The sequence below is a fragment of the Salmo trutta genome, chromosome 22 (assembly GCF_901001165.1).
Source record: "Salmo trutta chromosome 22, fSalTru1.1, whole genome shotgun sequence".
NCBI classification, from domain to species: Eukaryota; Metazoa; Chordata; class Actinopteri; order Salmoniformes; family Salmonidae; genus Salmo; species Salmo trutta.
Genome location: NC_042978.1, coordinates 8,132,531 through 8,153,826, shown reverse-complemented (window position 1 = coordinate 8,153,826; position 21,296 = coordinate 8,132,531). Strand labels below are relative to the sequence as shown.

At 44.2% G+C, this 21,296-nt stretch overlaps 2 protein-coding genes and 1 pseudogene across 5 annotated transcripts in view; 1 reads left to right on the top strand and 2 right to left on the bottom strand.

Annotated features, from left to right (window-relative positions):
• Positions 1-268: 268 nt before the first annotated feature.
• Positions 269-6,197, bottom strand: LOC115157988 (oxygen-dependent coproporphyrinogen-III oxidase, mitochondrial-like; annotated as a pseudogene).
• A 585-nt stretch (positions 6,198-6,782) lies between these two features.
• On the top strand, positions 6,783-12,904 carry LOC115157987 (coiled-coil domain-containing protein 181). 3 transcript variants are annotated; one of them, XR_003868598.1, is made up of 7 exons: positions 6,783-6,941; positions 7,583-7,687; positions 9,006-10,040; positions 10,286-10,432; positions 10,771-10,928; positions 11,248-11,491; positions 12,559-12,904. XR_003868598.1 is itself a non-coding variant. In XM_029706408.1 (6 exons), exons 2-6 carry the CDS (start codon positions 7,583-7,585, stop codon positions 11,417-11,419), a joined length of 1,617 nt encoding a protein of 538 aa, XP_029562268.1. In that variant the 5' UTR covers positions 6,783-6,941; the 3' UTR covers positions 11,420-12,803. The 3 variants fall into 3 exon arrangements, 2 of the variants coding, with proteins under 2 accessions (XP_029562268.1, XP_029562269.1); XM_029706408.1 differs by having other exon boundaries at positions 11,248-12,803; XM_029706409.1 differs by lacking the exon at positions 6,783-6,941 and having other exon boundaries at positions 6,957-7,687; positions 11,248-12,803.
• The window catches only part of LOC115157986 (prolyl 3-hydroxylase 2), an 88,106-nt gene continuing 79,714 nt past the window's right edge, over positions 12,905-21,296 (bottom strand). Inside the window, exons 6-16 of one of the 2 annotated variants that reach the window (XR_003868596.1) lie at positions 20,285-20,374; positions 18,355-18,395; positions 17,564-17,655; positions 17,114-17,241; positions 16,543-16,638; positions 16,016-16,166; positions 15,560-15,677; positions 15,334-15,409; positions 14,921-15,061; positions 14,306-14,682; positions 12,905-14,275 (exon numbers count right to left, since the gene is read on the bottom strand). Coding sequence is in view for 1 of the 2 variants with exons in the window: in XM_029706407.1 (XP_029562267.1) it covers positions 14,581-14,682; positions 14,921-15,061; positions 15,334-15,409; positions 15,560-15,677; positions 16,016-16,166; positions 16,543-16,638; positions 17,114-17,241; positions 17,564-17,655; positions 18,355-18,395; positions 20,285-20,374 (1,035 nt within the window). In the remaining variant the exon portion in view is untranslated. Of the gene's footprint in view, positions 14,683-14,920; positions 15,062-15,333; positions 15,410-15,559; positions 15,678-16,015; positions 16,167-16,542; positions 16,639-17,113; positions 17,242-17,563; positions 17,656-18,354; positions 18,396-20,284; positions 20,375-21,296 lie in introns of both variants that reach the window. The other variant, XM_029706407.1, reaches the window with a different exon arrangement.

The window sequence follows — 21,296 nt, the reverse complement described above, 5'->3', positions numbered from 1 at the left end:
CACCCGAGCCCAGGTGTTTTCCATGTAGCTGACGACCCTTCCAACTCCGCCCACTGTCATCCTAATAAGGAACAAGAGCAAAGAGAGAAAATACAGCAGACAGAGTGGGAGGGTCGTCACACACACACACACAGGCCGTCCGCAGTACTACACACACACACACACACACAGGCCGTCCGCAGTACTACACATACACACACACACACACACACACAGGCCGTCCGCAGTACTACACACACACACAGGCCGTCCGCAGTACTACACACACACACACACACACACAGTCTTCACTGGTCCAAGGTAGCGTCCCAATAATCTCTCACTTTTCCCCAAAGTGTTCACTTCCCTTTATGGGTTTAAAAGTACAATTTATGGGAGGTAGTGTAAGAGTGCACACATCAGGAGGAAGGAGAGATTCATTCCCAATCACTAGTGCTATACATCCAGTGCTAGCAGCAGCAGCATGACTGTGACGTAACAGTACTCACTTGGCTGTGAGGGGCAGGGACATGCTCTCGATCCTGGAGCGGCCAGTCCAAACTTCACCCCTCTGTCATACACCGGGTTCAATTCCACATACCTGAAAACACAAACACACACACACACACACAAGGCTTAATGGAACACAAGCACAGACACAGAACCAAAACTGTTATTACACATGCACAAGCATGTAGGAACACCTAGGGCTGTTACGGTGACCATATTACCGACACGTTGCCAGTCAAATTCCACGTGACCGTTTATTCACGGCAATTAGGCTTCTCCAAGCTCTGATGCTGCTGCTGGTCATTAGTAGCCTACCAAACTTGCTAACTGCCTGGTACTCAGCACTCTATTGTCCCTCTAATCACTCTGACATCAATGTAAATTTAATCAAACACCTCATGAGCTCTTATTTATTAACTAGGCAAGTCAGTTAAGAACAAATTCTTATTTACAATGACGGCCTACTCCGGCAAAACCCTAACCCGGACAACGCTGGGCCAATGGTGCGCCGCGCTATGGAACTCCCAATCACGGCCGGTTGTGATACAGCCCCAGATCGAACCAGGGTCTGTAGTGATGCCTCTAGCAAAGATGCAGTGCCTTAGACCGCTGCGCCACTCGGGAAATGTTGCACAACATTTCTATAGGCTATGGAATTGCGATGGAAAACAGAGTGATGGCCTCTACTAAAAAGAGGATCCCATCAAATTTTTATAGGCTAGTCCTACTATATTTATTTCTCAACTTTCCTAATATTAAGCACATTGCTTGTCTTTACAACAGGAGTATAGCCTACCTGGCTGGCATGAAAAGGAACCACAGGTAAAGCGTCCTCCATTTGCTATTTAAGTGCATAGATGACATGTATTTTGTTTTCTCTTCCCGTTTCAAGGCGGGTCCATGATAATGGTCCATTCTAATTCAAATTTCACACATATACACTAAATAATGTATGTAAAGACAAGATTAAATCAAGAACAGTCTGATGGGTGAATTATATACTTTATTATCACTTGTGAATGATGCCCAGCTTGTGTGCTAGAAACAGTGCATGCATTTTTAAGTTACAAACCTTATCAAAACATATAGACATATGGGCTAGGCTACATGAGGTGTGCATCACAACTAAAGTGGCCAAATAACGTCTTAAAATTAAGCACATTAATCCACTTTACAACAGTTGTAGCGCCTAACTGGCAAACACGCGCAGCGTGTGAGTTTCACGTTTGGGGAAGATAATCTTTCACCATAAAAATGCACTTTTATAATAAAAGCATGACATGCATAATCACATTTGTGGTCACGTTTGAGAATGGTGTTTTCCCGCTAATTGATTGCATTTTGGAACATTTGCGCTTATAGCCTCCTGCCTTGTGCGCATTGCTGCGCTTATAATGTGAATAAATAGTCTAATAGTTGATCAACATTTTAAGCTAAAAAAGTTCTGATATGTTGCATCTGCCTCATTGCTTAAAAAAAAAATGTGGATGCTAGTGATTGTATTCATTTGGGATCTATCGCATCCCACAACTGTCCCAGACTGTTTGGAATATTTATTTCTCGCAAAGAATATGTGGATAGTAGATTGACATAGGCAGCCTATGTCAAGCTACTATTCCCCCATAGTACAAAAGTTGATAGGCTAGTGCTTTTGCTGTTCGTTAGGCCCACATCATGTTGGCTGACAAAGTACATGTGGACAGTTCTTCCAATATCATCAATGTGCACCTCGGGAATTGGATAAGGATGAGCACCAGTTGCATCCCCGATGTGTTTGTCTTCACTTGTAGCCTGTGAGAAAGACCCGATCAAGTGACGGGAATTGGCTAATAAGAATTGAGCCATCTGAGTGAGGTGCTTCGGAGCGCGCAGCCGGGAGAAGGGAATTATAATTATTATATTCAGCCCGAGGGCACAACGGCCACTGGCTGCAAAAGGCATGGATTTCTTTAGGGTACATTACGGCTACACAAAGGGGACGCCGCAGGGAAATTCGAGGTATTAGCAAGTGCTTGTCAAATTGTGAATGAGTGACTGATGAAGTGTGTACAGCCTGCGCAAAAAACAAAGCAGAGCTCATGCCTTTCAAGTAACTTTTTTCAAATCATCAGAGTCACATCATGCAGCCTTTGAATGTATAAAAAATTCAAATGTTGGGCTATATTTTTTGATCACAACTAAAGTTGTATAAATAACTCTAAATTAAGCATATTGGTAGACCCGTTTCTTTGTTAACCACTCACAGAATAGCGGCATGTGTGCACTCCCTCAAATCTTTTGGAGAAAACATAGCTGAATAAAATAGAAAGTATGTTCAATTGTGTTCTTCATACTATAAAATAAATATAAAACAATGCCATGGAATTCTAAGCAAATCTGGTCTGCTAAATTAACTAGTATAGCCCACAGCCATATTGCATAGCCAGATCAGGGCCTAACATAAGGACAAGGAGCATGCCATTCTGTTCTTCTGAAATAAGACTACATTTTCTTCATATCATGTTTCTTTAGACGTGTCTAAAATACATAAATGGATTTATTGTGACGATGCAGGTTATGGATTTATTAGACGTTCCAAAAAGGTCTGCATCAGTGGCTTGTAGTCTATGCGTGGAAGCCAGGAGATGCTAAATGTGTTTATGTCAATTACCTTGAGACCGGCAGTTATTTGCTTGACAATCACAAAACGTCATGACCGCCACAGCCCTAGGTACACCCACACCCTCTCATTTCTACCCACCTGCCTCTCCGCACCTGCTGCCAGTCCTCCTCTGGGCTGAAGTGGTCATTGAGGTGTTTGTAGACGATGGGCAGGTAACAGGGCACCACGGTCTGGGCACAGCTCCTAACAAAGCTGAACGCCTCCTCCTGGCTGGGAGAGTCCAGGTCGTCAAAGAAGATGCCACCGATGCCCCGCGTCTCGCCACGATGGCGGATGTAGAAGTACCGGTCACACCTGCAGGCGGCAGGAATGCTTCGAATTAAACTAAGCTTGAGGACAAAACATTTTGCAGGTTATGGAAACACTTGAATTATACCTGCCCGCTGGTACTGTATATTGCTTTATAACTTGTTATACTCATGCTTTTTATACCAGCAGGGTTTAATTCAAGTGTTACCAATGTTCATTTCCATAATTGCAGCATAACTAATACAATGCAGTACTTTTACAGGTATTTCAAACACGGTAGAAATCTTGAGCTACTGGTTTCAATGACTAAACAACAGAGGTAGTTATTAGATATGATTACGCTCAATGAAAATGTAACCCAATGTTCTTTAAAAATACAACTTCTTTATGTTTGAGTTGAGAGAAGATCAAGATGTCAATCTGGGGGGTGATCACTGTATCAATGTGTAAAACGCAAACAGCTTATAGGAACCTAGCCATTAAAGTAACACAGACACACACATCCATGTACAGTATCCATACTCACTTACCCTCCCGTTCATTGACACAATGTCATTCGCTAGCTCTGAACAAATGGCCATTCAGCAGCTGAAGATAATGACGAGAAACACCTTATCCCCGTTGAACAGCAGAGACCCACCCAGTCATTACCACATGTTGTATGAAGTCACAGATATGGGTCGTACCACTTTTTGAAGTCGGGGTAGTACTTGGGGTGATGTTTTTCACAGGCCTCCTTCAGACTGTTGTGAAAGTGAGCACCATCCTCCTTATTGACATAGGTAGGAGTCAGGTCTGTACCGCCACCAAACCCCCACTGTTTAGTGCCTGGGTCACACACACACACACACACACACACACACGAGCCATCATTCATTATCTCAGCTCCAACACTTGAATGGTATGACGTCACAGCCTGACACTCACCATCTTCTTCTATCTCAAAGTATCTGTAGTTGAAGTGCACTGTGGGAATATGGGGGTACTTGGGGGTGGATGACTGAGCTCACACCCATGGCACAGAATGGCAGGATGCCTAGGAGTGAACAGAATACAATACAATACAATACTGTAATACACATCTCAACCACAGTCTGACTCAAGGATCCAATCCTGATTCCTTGAACACATTAGGTTGCCAGAATGGCACGAATGGCTATTTCTGGTCTTGAGTGACACACGTAGCATGAGGTAACACACGGTACTGCAAGACAACATAAAGCATTGCTGAAATGAATGAGGTTGATATGAACCTAGGGCTGCCACTCACCATCTTTCCCTTTGAGAACCTTCCCTCTGCTGCGCATCTGCTCGGCAGCCTCCTCGGTCAGGTTCCCAAACACCACGGACAAGTTGACCCCCGCCTTCTCAAACGCCTTCCCATCCTGCACCACACAGCTGATGCCCACGCCACCCGATACAGACACAAGAGGTTAGACAGTAAAGAAAGAGCCAAACACTAACGCACCTTAATAAGGCTATACAAAACAGACAGTGAGGCAATGGCATGGGTGAAGAATGTTGCAAGGTGCTAGTGTAGATGTTGGGCTCAGTTTAAAAACAAGGCCAGGGTGGATATCCTTTGGATTAGCCAGAATAGATTCCGACCTTAGTTTACAGCTGCACTGGAGTCGGACAGACTTCCTGTGAAGATTAAGACACTGAGGAGCCAGCGTGATATTGCTCGGGAAAACGTACCTCAATCCAGGGGTGAGAAATGTGTCTTACTCAGAATTGTCCCATTATCCCAACTGTTACGCCAAGAAGATTGAACGACTGCTACAATTCTAGCAGTCGGCACAAGAAACTGTTCGTCGGGAGCTTCATGAAAAGCCTAAGATCACCAGGCGCAATGCCAAGCATCGGCTGGAGTGGCGTAAAGCTCACCACCGTTGGACTCAGGAGCAGTGATTCATGCTTCCCCATCTGGCCTGCACAGAGCCCTGACCTCAACACCATCGAACACCTTTGGGATGAAATGGAACGCAGACTGCGAGCCAGGCCTAATTCCCCAACATCAGTGCCTGACCTCACTTAACGCCCTTGTGACTGAATGGATGCATGTTCCCGCAGCAATGTTCAAACATATATTGTAGGTCTACGTTGACCTATAGGTAAGATGCTCTGGCCTTAGGTTGGGGTAACTAACGGACTATCCACGCGCGTTGGTACGGGCTGTGTGTACCAAATGGCACCTGCCAAAGGGAGCGATACTTGCCTTCTTTCCGTTCCCACTTGTCCACTTTGAACTTGCCGCCGTCCACCTCCTCGAGCGCTCTGCAGAACTCCGCCTGAGAAGTTCTCCGCCTGAACTTCTTGCATTTCTCCGATATCTCCGTCTCCTCGGTTTTGGGGATCATGGTTGCCATTTCAGCCCGCTGAAAGTGACTAGCGCTGGCCACAAAACCCACCACTGCCGCCGCTGCTCCAGCAACCAGCAGTGCGCCTCTCCTGGTTCGCCCGGTTGCCGATTTGCAGTCCCGTTGGACATGATCCGCACTCCAGTGGCTTTGGGAACCCATCTCGCTCCCGGAAGCGGAGTTAACCTGCGGACCGAAGTGTTATGGAAGAAAGATATGCGCGAGCCCACTATGGAAGCTCGCGTTGAATACGGAGAAAAAAAACATAGTCTCGCAGTAGTTTGCGCCGTTCTGTTCATGGAATAAAGAACGATGGTCGCCATGATTTGTAAATTATCCAGCTGTCCTCTCCATGTAATATGCACAGTTTGTAGACATCCATCTATCAAAACTGAAAAGTACAATCACAAGTAGACAGCCGTGCAGGCACGCTGAGGTCCGGGGGGGGTATTCTTGGTTTGAACCGAGCGAGGAGGCATGGGAAATGGTGTTCTCGATGAGTCTTTGCAGGTTTGTTTGATTGACAGTAAATTACAGCAAACAGCAAGGCCCACAAGCCAGTGCTTTTCGGTAGGCGCGTCGTTAATATCCAGAACGTGATAAGAAATCCCTTTCTTTGCTTATCCGCTCTTTGCCAAGATAGTCCTTGAATAGAATAATTGTCGCATAATGACTAATGGATTTATTTTCTTATTCACATGTTATTAAAGCATGAAGTAAAATATACCACATAGGTCTTTATTTATTTATGTCACTATTTCAAACAACACAAGGACAAGTCGTGCACTGAATTCCTCATAATAACATGTCCATAATACCATTTTAGAGCACATATTTAGAATGTAGCCCACACTACTACTCATGACTGCCAGTTTGATAGATCGATAGATGTGTCTGTGTGCACTGAGAGGAAGAAGTGTGTGTTTGCCAGAGTGAGAGACTGTTTTTCTGTTTTACGCATGTGCGTGTTGTACGTTTCTATGACAACAGGACTGTTAAACCCTTTAGTGGAGCAGGGGAGAGGGACACTCACAGGAGATTATCTGGTGCTCCGCCCGGCTGTATCACGAAAATGTAGGCCATTAAAACGAATAACGAGTTCCCATATAAGAGGATATAAGACATATTATTATTATTTTTTATTCTGAGTAAAAAAGGAGACGCACAAGCATCTGGTAGTGGTGAGTTTATTTCGATGTTTGGGTAACGGTACGGTTGTGCTTCTAATTATTTCAGACGTGTGCCTTATAATAAAATGTGTAGGCTATTGCTTGTAGAAATAATAGCCTATTCTAATGTTGCATCATCGTTTCCTCTTGTATTGGAGCCTAGAAACCAGGCTATGTCTGTGTCTGTCACATCGCGCCGTCCTGTTGTATCAGTAAGATTCTACAAACTGCAATAAATCTGCCAGTAACTCCAATAACAGTTAAGACAAATACGATCCCATAATAAAAGTAATGCAAACAATTGCACCTGTCACAGGTCGAAGTGTTTACCCTGCGCTATGCGTCATTTGGCCATGGGAGGGCCACGGAGTCGTGAATACAGGTCCACTATAATATTGTGTGATTTATAATCTGTGAGTGTTCAGAATGTGTATGCTTGTGATGTGTGCTTAAACAGTCGGGAATTCTATTCTAGTTGAGTTTTATGAGGGATTGTCAATGCGCAAACTTCCCTGAACTGGTGTGAATTTAAATACAATGGACTTATGTATACTCTTGGAAGTATAATGTTGGGGCTATCATCACAAATGGCCCTGCGTATACAATGCCCTGGTTGATCTTGTATTGTTCTTCATGCTATTCCTTTGGAGAAGATGAGTCTGGTGCCAACGAGCACTAGGACCCAGGAGGAGTATGAGGACGACTTTGAGAAGGACCTGGATTGGCTGATCAGTGAGGAGGGGACGAACGATGGCCAGGTAGGTCAGTGTGGATTGGCTGATCAGCGAGGACAGGTGGAGCGACGGCCAGGTAGGTCAGCGGGGATTAGCTGATCAGTGAGGACGCAGGGCTGCGTTCAGTACGTTTTTATGTTCTGGAACGTTCCACTGAGCGGAAACGGTGCTGTACTGAACGTTCAGTTGAACATAGGGGATGGGTTGGGTTGTGGGTTGGGCAACGCGGTCAGCACAGCCACTGCTTTTTAAATAATGTATGTCATTCAGTGCTTCAAGCCACACCTTGCCACACCCACTAAATGAGAGCAAACGTACCTCAAAGTCTATTCAAGAACGTACAACAACGTTTTGGGGAAACGTGTCGTTCAGTACAAACCGTTCTGCAACGTAGCAAACGTTCAAGTGAACTGAATGCACCTCAGGAGCGACGGCCAAGTAGGTCAGTGAGCTGCGGGTTCGCCCGACTTGCCCACTTCCTGTGAAAATGTCACAGGGATCTTTTGAGTAGTAAGGCGAAAGCAACCGAATGTAAACAAAAGTTAAGGAGTGAAGTCGGGGAAAGTGCATCTGGGATGTGGTTTTCCAACAGCAAGGCTCAGTGCAACATGGCAGTGTTGCCAGTGTTTCTAAAAGTTTTTCTTTGTAATGTCGAAGTAAACATCTCCAACCCCCATATCACACACTCACAAACTGTAAATATAGTTGTGTACATTGTACTATCAATTGGTGAAAGAGAGCCTCAAATATCACCTTCAATTATACATGAATGATGGCAAAGTTGGTTCGTGTTTTAGTCAGGTCTTTGGTCATGATCACGTGAGTCAAACATAAACACCCTAATGATTGGTTGACAATAGAGCCTCTGATGGCTGCAGGATGAAGTTGGTGAAGAGCAACTGCAGAAATAAATTTGCAGTCAAAATGTCATGCCTTTTGATCTTTCATAAAGCTCATGCAGTCGTCATGTAAGCGCAAATCGGACTATTTTTATCCCCATAATACAACAAACACACTTTGGAAGGCGGTGACCAACGATGGTCACCAACTTGACAAAGGTGATCTGCTCAAATGCGCCCACAGTGTGTGGTGTTGCGTTACCGTTGCGCCTGCATCTCGGTGTCTGTGTGTGAAATCCAACCCACTGACACACATCCAGACACATTCATTGTGCCACAGCTATAGGGCTCTGGTCTGGGTACATTGATAACCACACACACACATGCACACAGTCATCATGTCTCTCACAAAGTATCAAAGTACCTCATTAACATATCGTTTGCTGACACACTGTCTGCTGAGAGACTCAGGTGAATAGAACTCCGTCACTCCTCCTCAACAGGAACCTGACTACGAGGACATCGAGGCCGAAATAGACAAGGAGCTGAAGGAGGAGGGGAAGGAGGAAGAGAAGAAGCGAGGGAGGAAGGAGGACAAGAAAAGCCCGAAGGAGGAGAAGTGGGCGAGCGAGTCAGAGAAGGCGGAGGAGGAGGAGAGGTGGCCCTCGCCTATGGAACCTTTGGAGTTCGACTCCGACCGAGACAGTCCATATAAGGGCGGATCTCCCGCAGCGCCGCCCCCTCCGGTGCTGGAAGACCAACCGGAAGAGGAGAAGAAGTACATCCTGGAGAAGATCCAGCTAGCCAATCGGCAGCTGCAGGACCAGGAAGCGCCGGACATGACTCGGCGCCGACGCCTTCACTTCAAAGAAACGCTGGTGGATTTGGTGGTGGCGCCGCTGGAGTACGAGAAAGACAGCAGCACTCCCCAAAAGACAGGGGTGGTAGAGCAGGTGAGCAGCACGGCCAGAGGCAAGGAAATGGAGGTAGAGAGTGAGGTGTCAGGGAAGCTCTCTGAGCTGAAGATCACCCCACGGGAAGGCGAAGGAGGAGGGCAGGGGATCAAGGATGGGGGTGGTGGTGGAGGTGGAGAGGCTGGCCAGAGTGGACCGGGGAAAGAGGGCAAAGTCCTGGTGGAGAAAGATGGCAAGTTTGACCTTGTCAGCCTGAAGGAGGTGGAGAGCCGCGGGCTGATGCTGCCACCTTTAGCGAGCTTCCCCAGCGACAACTCACGCTCGTCCTCCCGTCCAAGTGACCTGAGCCCGAACAAGACCCCCACATCCTCGCCGCTGCGTCCCATCTCTAGCACTATGTCCATAGGGATCGAGCACCACCGCGCCCCCAGACCTCCGGCCCAGCCCAGGAACCGGCCCAACTCGGCCAGTCACAGCCAGAGGGGCAGCGGGGGGAGGGGCACCAAGCGCAGGGTGCAGTCGGCCAACAGTACCCCTTCCCAGCAGGCCACCTTCACTCTCTCGCCCCAACAGAAGGAGCTACTGAACAAAATACAGGAGAGGAGAGAGAGGCTCGCCAGAGAGGTGGGGAGCACAGGAAGTCCCAATGCTTATCATGAAAGATAAATCCCCTTTTCTTTTTTCCTGTGTAACTCTTTCTACCTCTCCCCCTTCTGCTTTTATATGATCCTCCTTGCTCCCCCTCTCTCTTTATCTCCCCGACTCCTCTATCTCTCTCTCTCTCTCTCTCTCTCTCTCTCTCTCTCTCTCTCTCTCTCTCTCTCTCTCTCTCTCTCTCTCTCTCTTTCTCCCCCTGCCCCTTCTCTCAGGAGGAGCAGAGGAAGAGGGAAGAGGATGAGCAGAAGCGTCAGGAGAACGAGCTGGCGTTCCGGGCATGGCTGGTGAGGAAGAAGGAGCAGTTGCAGGAGGAGAAGAGGATCTACAGAGCCCAGGAGATGGAGAGAAGTAATGGCAGGGTACGCACAGGCCACTAGAGGGCGACACTAGCACAGGCTGTAGTAGTACTGTAATTGTACTGTAGTAGTACTTTGCAGAAATCAGTGCTTTCAGCTAAATGTACATGCTATTTGCTTAAATAATTGAATAAATAAAGGGAAGACAGTTATTTTCTGATACGTATTATAAAGAAATGAAAAAGTTGTTATTGGGTATCTGTATGCTAAACTGCTGTAGTCTTTAGTGCAATCATAGAATATACTGCACCAGAAAGCTTGTGAAAAGCCAATCCAAGAAAGTAGGATAGTGAGTGAAAACCATTTTGACTAGATTTTTCCCTGTGTCCTGCCTCCCTCAGAGGGAGCACAGTGACCCAGACGAGGCCTTTAAGTCGTGGCTGCAGAGGAAACACGAACAACAGCAGAGAGACAGACAGCTGGAGGAGATGAAGAGGCTGGAGGAGGAGAGTGGATTCTACCTGCACAACCGAGAAGAGTGTGAACGAGCCTTCAAACTGTGAGTCCCTACTCAGCTGGGTGAATGTCCGTCTACTGTCGAAGGGCCTTGGAGATAGTCTGGACCATGGCTTTCTAAACCTGTTGCTGGAGAGCTACCATCCTGTAGGTTTTCGCTCCAACCCTAATCTACCGCACCTGATTCTAATAATTAGCTGGTTGATAAGCTAAACCAGGTTAGTTACAACTGGGGTTGGAGTTAAAACCTATAGCAGGGTAGCTCTTCAGGAACCGGGTTGGATAGCCCTGGTCTGGACACTCAAGATCTTTTAAATAATTTGTCCGGTTCTCTCTCTCTCTCTCTCTCTCCCTCTCCTCAGGTGGCTGAAGAAGAAGCGGGCAGAGAAACGGGCGGAGCAGCAGGCGGCCAGAGAGCGCTCCCGCAGGCTGGTGTTTGAGGAGCGGCGCGCCCGGCGCATGCAGGACCTCCTGTGCACCGTCAACGAGACCAAGCCTTTCCGCTTCACCGAGCACCTGGCGTACCGCTTCTGAGCGGCTTCTGAACCCACCATTCGCAACATCATACCTCGAGAGGGAATAGTCGAGATCTGAGCAAAGCTAAGGGTACGGGTACACAGAGACACATGAACACGGAGGAAATTGTATACGACTTAGGGCCTACATAGTTGTCTATTTTTAGCTCTATAAAAGTACAACTAATCTTCACTGTTTCATAAGGGTTTCATAAGGAAAAAATACTTTTTGGGGGGGATAATCAGCTCCGTTGTCATTCATCCTGCATTGGATGACTCCCATTGAAAAAGCATCTTCTCCACCCGAAAAAAAGAAGAAATCTCAGTGTGGGAGAGGGGAATCACCAAAGAAATCTAGGCTCCGTTCCAGTATCAACTAGCATACAACTTAAAATGAGGCATTTTTACTGAACGTGAATCTTTAGATGGAATCAGCACTGAGACTACTGTCGAGAGAAGGGCTTTATTTTCTACCTTTTCATTTGTCGCAGATGATCCGTTTAGGACCTCCTGACGTTCTGTTTTCTTCGACGTTACTTCCTAAAACGAATTGATCAGGCGTCGGTGATCCATCCCGTGCTCACTGTGTACAGTGTACCAATAGATTATTTGATCGAATGAATGATTATAACCAAGGTGACTGGTTCAATAGCTGTGTGACAACAAATATATATACAGAATGTGATTATAGGCCTACTGGCACTTGTTCTCTACGTTGTCAACAGCCTCCTCTCTGTTGCTGATGCACTTTAACCTAGCCTACTAGAAAACATTGAGCTCACCAATGCCTGCAGTGCTAGTAGGTAGTCTCGGTGTGGGTAGCCATATTGCCACTGTTACCATAATGCCTTTATAAATCGTTTGTCACTGAGTGTTTTAAAGTTTATTCTTAAATCTGTCTTAAGTTAGGTCCTTTGTAGTAGTGGCATCTACACTGACCACATTGTCTTCCGTCAGAGGGCGTCTTTCCAAGGCTTCATTCTAAAGATGTTTGAGAGTGGGGGTGCTGGGGGAAGTTTTTCTTTGTGTGCCCGCGCTACAGACGGCCGTATCGGTAATACAGGACTCGTAAAAGGCCCAGTGCACTACCTTTGTGAGATTTTTCTCTTCTTCTAAACAAATCTAAAATTATTTATTTATTTTGTATTTTTTCTCCAGATTCTTCAGTGGGTACTGCAGCACCCTCAGCACCCCTACTTCCCGCGGCTATCTGATTTGAGACAATGCACTGACTATAGATGCTAAGAGATTTAAAAAGAAAGATGGTTTGATACTGTATACATCATTTGTAATTAGAAAAATCAGAGTTGGAACAGTCAGTACTAAAAAGAATTCACCTCTATATTTATCTTGATATTTAAGATTTCATGTATAGATTTTCAAATACATTTTTTGTAAAACCACTTCATGAAATGTTGGTTACAACTGAACCTAATAGACAATGCGTTCACAAATGTTAAACAATTTACACATTCCCAAATAATAAACCACACGGTATAAGTTATTTTATGAAATATTGTCTTTTTAATTTATAAGTACACATTAACAACAAAAGAGATGGATACAACAATTTGTTTGTGCTACAGCAATTTATATTTAAATATTAGCGAGTGGCCATCCTCCCTATCAAAAGATAAGATAAAACCCTAATCTAACTTAAAATGGATAAGTTACGTATAGTTAGCAGTTGTATCACTGAAATATCATAGTACACAAGGCACTTTCTTTCCATTGGATTTTAACAGTGTGTCTGCCTGTCTGTCTATTTTGACCCATGAAATGAAAGGACACCTATAAGAATTCCTTTAAACAGGAATAAATGACATCTTTTATTAAAAAGCTTCTAATATCAAATGCCGACAATTGCAATAGCAGCTGTCCATCTTTAAAACAGACACATAAAACACACAACAACAACAAAACACACACTCCATGCCCGTGTGTCAGCTAACTTGTAAACAGTTATCTTGCTCTGCGTTTGATTACAATTGATGGGAGGGACTAGCTCTGGTCCAAGGCGTTAGTAAGGCTTGCTGACGCCATGGACCAGAGCTAGGGAGGGACGTGAGTTATGAAGACGGTGTCTCTTTATCACACTACAAACAAGAAGAAAGTGCACAGTAAAATAGTGACAGATAAGTTCCATCCTCATTGCCAGTCACTGAAAGGGATTATAGCTCCCTGTTTGTAAAGAAATGTCTGACCTCTTTCTCTCGGTGAATGCATATATTCCAGCCAATGTTTCAATGAATAAATAGATGAAACATATTTACTGTGTTTACACCGCCCGAAAGAGATAATCCCACTACCGATTGTTTTATGGGTTCATGTTTTAAACGTTATAAACAGCCCGTTTCTTTTTTCTATAACAGAGAACAACAATGTCAACTGCTGTTCTTCTCTTTCGCTTGTTCACAGTGCAGTAAGAACTGTACATACGGATGACAGGTCTGTATTGTAAGAACCTTGTGTGCAAACCCGCACACTACACAAAGTCATCACAAAGGGAACTGAGCATTTTAAGTCATCACAAAGTGAACTGGACCTTATAAAGTCATCACAAAGTGAACTGGACCTTATAAAGTCATCACAAAGTGAACTGGACCTTATAAAGTCATCACAAAGTGAACTGGACCTTATAAAGTCATCACAAAGTGAACTGGACCTTATAAAGTCATCACAAAGTGAACTGGACCTTATAAAGTCATCACAAAGTGAACTGGACCTTATAAAGTCATCACAAAGTGAACTGGACCTTATAAAGTCATCACAAAGTGAACTGGACCTTATAAAGTCATCACAAAGTGAACTGGACCTTATAAAGTCATCACAAAGTGAACTGGACCTTATAAAGTCATCACAAAGTGAACTGGACCTTATAAAGTCATCACAAAGTGAACTGGACCTTAAAGTGAGGCACAATGACTGGGTTTCACCCCAACAGAGAGAGAGTCAATGGAAAGAAAAACAAAGACCCAAACGTGAACTCAAGTACTGGTATGTACAGAAGAAGAAACAGAATCACAACAACAGACTAAAAGCCACGACGACAACACAAATAACTATATAACCTTGCACTTCAAACAGTACAAAAATAAAATTGTTCTGATCCAAACTTCATTAAATAAATAGATAGATATAAAGATTTGGGGGGGTGCTGGGCTGGGCGCCGGCGGACTACTACAGCTCGTCTTTGGGGTTGATGTTGAGGCTTGTGTCCCACTGTGATTGGCTGCTCTGGTTGTCCAACGCTTGCATCACCTCATCTGCCTGCAGGCGCTCCTAGAGGAGAAAGAGAGACGGAGGGAGAGAGGGAGAAAAGAGAGGAGGAGTTATGTATCGTGATATAAACATCTTCCCGAAAGAATCATCTTCCTAACTAAACGGCAATAAATATATTCCTAAATTAATAGCCATGATCAACATCTTGTACATAACATGATGTATTATACTCTATACGCGTGTCTCTATGAAATCATAGTCATAGAAGACATTACGGGGCCATGGCTGTAGTGTTTACCAGTTCTCTGAAGAGGGGGTCCAGGGTGAACCACAGGGCCACGGCACACCTCTGCCCCCTGGTGACGGCCCTCACTCCATGGGGGTTCTCTCCGCCAGACGAGAACCCCACCATACGACCACACTTTGGCTTCACCTGCGCCTAGGGGACGGAGGAGGGGGGAAGACCAGGGTCAGTACCTGACTGTCGTGGTGGAAACGGGATCACATTGGACGTGGGAAATTCCAACTTTATTTAGACGAGGCTCCAAACGACAGAAAAGTGCCACGCAAAGGTACGCAGAAAGGGTAAGACGGTAAGACTAATAAAAACGTCCGAAAAGACGGGCAATAACAATGATATGAGACATTTTGATCACTTCACTCTTCCAAAAAAAAAAAAGACGATTTTTCCCTTCTCAGGAGAGGACTCACTGTGACTGTTTTGGCGTCCATTTCTGTGAAGATGAACTCCCCTCCCTCAAAGTCTCCATTCAGGTACAGCAGAGCACTTAGGACACAATGAAAACCATTGAAAATGTGTTCTAGCCATGACTATTTAACACTAGTTAACGGTAATAATATGGTGCCATTGATAGCACAAATATGTTTCAATGTTGTTAGGAGGCAGCTTAGCCATGGACCAGAGCTAGGTGGTAACCTGTAGTCTCTGTAGGTGTAGGCTGGTGGTTCTTTCCAGCACTCGTTGGCCTCTGGGTCTAACAGACAGTTGTCAGCGTGGATGGGATGGCTCAGGTCATTTCTATGGTCCTGTTGCCCTATACCAAACAGACATAAAACTTATATTAAACCCAAACAGAGACCAACTTGATTAACCCCAAAACAGCACAAAACAGAGACAAACTTTACTAAAGCAACAAAGAGGCAAACTAAACCAAATTTGACTAAACCTACATGCTCAAACTCTCAAAGTCACATAATGCTCGAGGTAGTATGACACTATACGGAAAGGTTGATAATGATATAATGATACCATAACAGGGTTGGGGTCAATTCCATTTAAATTAAGTCAATTCAGGAAGTAAACAGAATTCCAAATGTTTCTCAAGTCAGGAATTTCATTAGAATTAGTAGCATCACTGGTGACTTGGCTCACCTGCGATTGCGGTCCGGCACACCAGGTGTGTGTAGGAGAAGTGGAGCGTTGAGTTGAGCAGGAAGTAGGACTCGATGATGCGTCTGGCCCTCTCACTGGCATCATAGAACAGACGAGCGCTCTTCAATGGGACACGGCCCTCGTAGCCGTACTGCAGGTAACACACAGCAGAAACATGGTTAAATATTCCCCCAGCATGTTGCCAAGGATAGAACGGCACTAGCCAGACGGGCTAGTAGACTGCAACTTCTACTAGCCCGGGTGACACTCTCCACTTTTTCCAAAGTCTGTTTGGAAAAATGTTCTACTAGCCCAGTCTGAAAAATACTAGCAGGGTATCTTAATTTGCATCCCTGCTTGTAAGGAACCAAAAATATTCTGTAGTTGCCTACTAAGGTACTGAAAGAGTGACTTTTGATAACTTTGAGACAAGAGCGATACTGAGAGATTGTCATATGAAAAGGGCAATACGAATCAAGCGGTTTCAAACACGTCTCCGTTGTGTCTATGTGTAGGCGCTTGCTTACCTGCAGTGTTTTCAGCACAGTGGCTCCCTCAAACCTCTCGTTGGGAGTGTGAGGAGACATCTTCCCTCGGTATCCGTCTCCTGCCATAGTGACAGTCTGTAGACCAAACAAGAGAGCTGAACCCCTGGCTCTCTCATATTCTAGAAATGCATTTATCAAGTACCGAACAATGGCCATGTTCACAAAGTGCACCGAGGGTCAGTTTTCTGGACACGGATTAAACCTCGTCCTGGACTGAAAAGCATACTTGATGGAGCATACTCCGTTGAAAGCGCTTTTCAGTCCAGGATTAGACCTGATATGTGTCTGGGGAACCGGCCCACAGTGTTCACTGTAAACCTGTAACATACTAAATAGTGATCAATTGAAATGCACGTTTATACGCCGTACAATTCATGATAGTGAAGATTTGGATGGAGTTCTGTCCTTGAGCTGTTCTTGTCTATTAATGTTCTGTATTTTGTCATGTTTCATGTTTTGTGTGGACCCCAGGAAGAGTAGCTGCTGCTTTAACAACAGCTAATCCTAATAAAATACCAAAAATACCAATTATAAGACGCAGCCGACTTACATGGGCCAGGTTTGTGAGCTCGGCACACTCGTCCACAGATATGACATCATCCAGAAGAACCCTCTGAGTTCCGTTCAGGGCCTTTGAGTTCTGGACCAGCCGCACACTGTCATACACCAAGGGCCCCCCTACAGTACACACGCAGACAAACACACACACCAGTACAGAGGATGAGGGCAAAGTGTTAACTCATCTATGCTGGAACACAATGATCTGTCAAGTTGTTTACACATCACGGGTTAGTTCAATCTAAATTCTGTTTTATTTAGTCCTATAAACCTCTCCTCAGAGTCAAGCCGTTCCATGTATTTCAACTATTCTAGAGCTAGCACACGTTTGTCAAACGATCAAGTGTGCTAGTTCAAGGTCTACCACGAAATTGTGAAACGTCTGGTGGTCCCCGAGGAGAGGTTGGAAAACCATTGGTGTCGAGAACAGAGGATGTCCTACCTTCTCTGAGCTCCTGTGGTGGGGCCAGAGTGAAGTTCTTCTTCTCTGAGATGGGTACATACTCCATCCATCCATCTGTACCAGAGGGGATCCTGGGGGAATGCAAGAACAGAGCACGGAGCCACATAAACAGGCAGACAGTAAATGCTTATAACAAGGCTGAGACAATCATTCGGGCTGCGGTAGGCCTTCAGTGTCTTGTTATGTTACATCTATGGAAGTAGCTAGCAGACAAATACATGTATATTTGAGTCTTTGTATTTGAAATACTTATTTTTTGTCTGAGTATTTTTCAAATAATGTGGCCGAATTGCCTACTTCTATTTGACGTGTTTGAAAGTATTTCCAAATATATTCCGATATTTGTATACTTGTATTTTACTTGTATTTAAAAAATATATATATATATAAAAATACTTACTCTGAAATGTCTTTGAAAGTAATCGAAATACCCTAAATAGTAATTATTGAGAGCATATATAGTGTGCTAACTATTTGCCACAACAGATTATACAGATGCACGCCATACTGAAAGTATCCCATAGATGTCAGTGGTGTATACCACACAAAGCAGAGGTACTACAGTCAAATACCACACAGGATATAATAAAGTTTTCATTCATTTATTATTGTCTATAAGTGAAGAGAATCACTTGAGTCTAAACTATCTATCTGACACAGTGTTGTCCTTGTGAACTACACATCTGATATTCATTCATATAGAGGACATTCCATGGGACAACTATTGAACACGTTAACATTTCCAAGAGGATATCTCTGGGTTTGCTCACCTGTTCGAATCCTCTCTTCCACCTGTGCTGGTCCAGTAATGCTACAAGACAAGGGAAAACACTGACAGATCAGAATTTTACATTTTAGTCATTTAGTGGATGCTCTTGTTCGGAGCAACTTACAGTTAGAGCACTCGTCTTAAGGTATCTAGGTAAGACAACCACATATTACAGGCATAGTAAGTAAACCTGCGCTGAGTGTACAAAACATTAGGAACACCTTCCTAATATTGAGTTGCACCCCCTTTTGCCCTCAGAACACCCTCAATTTGTCGGGGCATGGACTCTACAAGGTGTTAAAAGAGTTACACAGGGATGCTGGCCCATGTTGACTGCAATGCTTCCCACAGTTGTGTCAAGTTGGCTGGATGTCCTTTGGGTGGTGGACCATTCCTGATACACACAGGAAACTTTTGAGCGTGAAAAACCCTGCAGTGTTGAAGTTCTTGACACACCCCGTGTGGCAAAATATTTTGCCTTGCCAATTGACCCTCTAAATGGGACACATACACAATCCATGTCTCAATTGTCTGAATCAGGGATGGGCTGCCCCCTTTTGTTGGCCCACGGACCAGTACCAGTACCAGTCAAAAGTTTGGACACACCTACCTATTCAAGGGTTTTTCTTTATTTTTTACTATTTTCTACATTGGAGATTAATAGTGAAGACTTAAACTATGAAATAACACATATGGGATCATGTATGAACCAATAAATGTTAAACAAATCAAAATGTATTTTATATTTGAGATTCTTCAAACTAGCCACCCTTTGCCTTGATGACAGCTTTGCACACTGTTGGCATTCTCTCAACCAGCTTCATGAGGTAGTCACCTGGAATGCATTTAAAATTAACAGGTGTGCCTTAAGTTCATTTGTGGAATTTCTTTCCTTCTTAATGCGTTTGAGCCAATCAGTTGTGTTGTGACAAGGTAGGGGTGGTATACAGAATATAGCCCTATCTGGTAAAAGACCAAGTCCATATTATGGCAAGAACTCAGTCGGGGTCTCAACTTACTGCTGAGAGTTAAAATAATAGAATACACAAGGTACAATTTAGAAATTTGGTTGTGCATCAGCAGTCACCAATTAGCCCATGTCAGCTTAATTGTTTTAGATTGGTAAATGAGTCTAGTGGCCAGCTATCTAAACTTGTAGTAAGCATAATGTAGGTGGGGCCCATTGATCATCAGTTATCATAAAAAAACTGCAAACGTTTGCCTCCATCCTATGGCAAAATGTGTAGAATTGCAGGAAATGACCTGTAAGACTGCTAATTGTTACCTTCACTGTCAAGAGGGGGGCCGCTAAAATGACTTGAAGTGGATTTAACAAGTGTCATCAAAAGGAGTCATAGCCTTCACCTGGATTCAGCCGGTCAGTCTATGTCATGTTCCTAATGTTTTGTACACTCAGTGTATATACTATATACAAACTCCTTATATAATAATATATATACTAATCTATACTACAACTATGTGGAATAGATGCAGATCCAGAAGCATTCAAGTGCAAACAAGTGCATGAATGAAAAGCTGGAGGGCCAATGGTTTTCCATCATGGCCTCAAGGTGGTGCTGTGTCCTGCGGATATAATGGTGTTACTACCAGGCACCTGTTACTGTCCTACATATGTATGTATCAACAAGTGTCACAGAGTAGGAGTGCTGATCTAGGATCAGACACCCCCCCCCCCACCCCTTCAATTTAATCTTATTAATTGTGATCTAAAAAGCAAAACTGATCCTAAATCAGTAATCTGGCCCCAGCGCTGGCTCTCATTTTTGTGCCCTATTTCAAAAATGACTTGTTCCAGTAACAGGACCAGCAATGTCGCTCCAATTGGAAGCCATTCACAAGTATCAGAGACAGCCCAAAAAGGTTCAAATAAGAGGCTACGTTTCCAGTTGTCATCAATGTACTGTACTCACCCCCTCTGTAAATTCCACGTGCATGTTCTCACTGCCAATCACTAGTAGCTCCAGCTCCTGCTTATGGCGCCTCAGGTACCACTCAGCCTTCTATAGACACACAGAGATATCGGGCAGCCATGTTAATCTCCGCAGGTAAAAACTGTTTTTTTATGACATCACTTTAGCGCATTACGGAGCTACTGAATCTCCCAAAATTGACCACTTGAATGAAGCAGAACGTTTAGGAAGACTATTTTTATAACCACTATGCCTCTTATATCTTATTTACTGTCCCAACCCTAACACCTCTTCCTCTTTAGCAGTCAAGCCCCCTCCAGCCCTCTCTGCGCCTCATTGCCGGACCAAATGGACTGTGCTATATTGCCCTCTCTCTTGGGTTGTTCTACCTCAGAAAGCACAAGAAAGAGGATTTCGACACCCATTCGAGGCACACTTAACCTGATTGTTTTGAACTCGTTTCTGCTGTTAAAAAAATTATCTGAAAAATTAAGTGAATTGATTGTATACAAACTGGCCATTTTAATGAGTAGGATTCATATATTATACAATGAAAGAGTACCTAACATCCGATTTGTACAAACATTTTTTTTCTAACAAGGAGTTAGACATGAGGAATCCAATGAAATGGTCAAAAGCCAACCACGTACACCACACACCAATCCATCCCCAACAATGTGTAGATATACGGAACAAAAATATAAATGCAACATGTAAAGTGTTGGACCCATGTTTCATGAGCTGAAATAAAAGATCCCAGAAATGTTCCATTCACACAAAAACCTTATTCCTCTCAAATTTTGTGCACACATTTGTTTACATCCCTGTTAGTGAGCATTTCTCATTCGCCAAGATAATCCATCCACCTTACAAGTGTGGCATATCTGATTAGACAGCATGATCATTACACAGGTGCACCTTGTACTGGGGACAATAAAAGGCCACTCTAAAATGTGCAGTTTTTTCACACAACACAATTCCACAGATGTCTCAAGTTTTGAGGGAGTGTGCA

Coding starts and splice junctions, on each gene's coding strand:
- LOC115157987 (XM_029706408.1), top strand. CDS start 7,583: ATGAGTCTGGTGCCAACGAGCACTAGGACCCAGGAGGAGTATGAGGAC. Junction 7,688..9,005: donor AGGGGACGAACGATGGCCAG/GTAGGTCAGTGT, acceptor CCTCCTCAACAG/GAACCTGACTACGAGGACAT. Junction 10,929..11,247: donor TGTGAACGAGCCTTCAAACT/GTGAGTCCCTAC, acceptor CCCTCTCCTCAG/GTGGCTGAAGAAGAAGCGGG.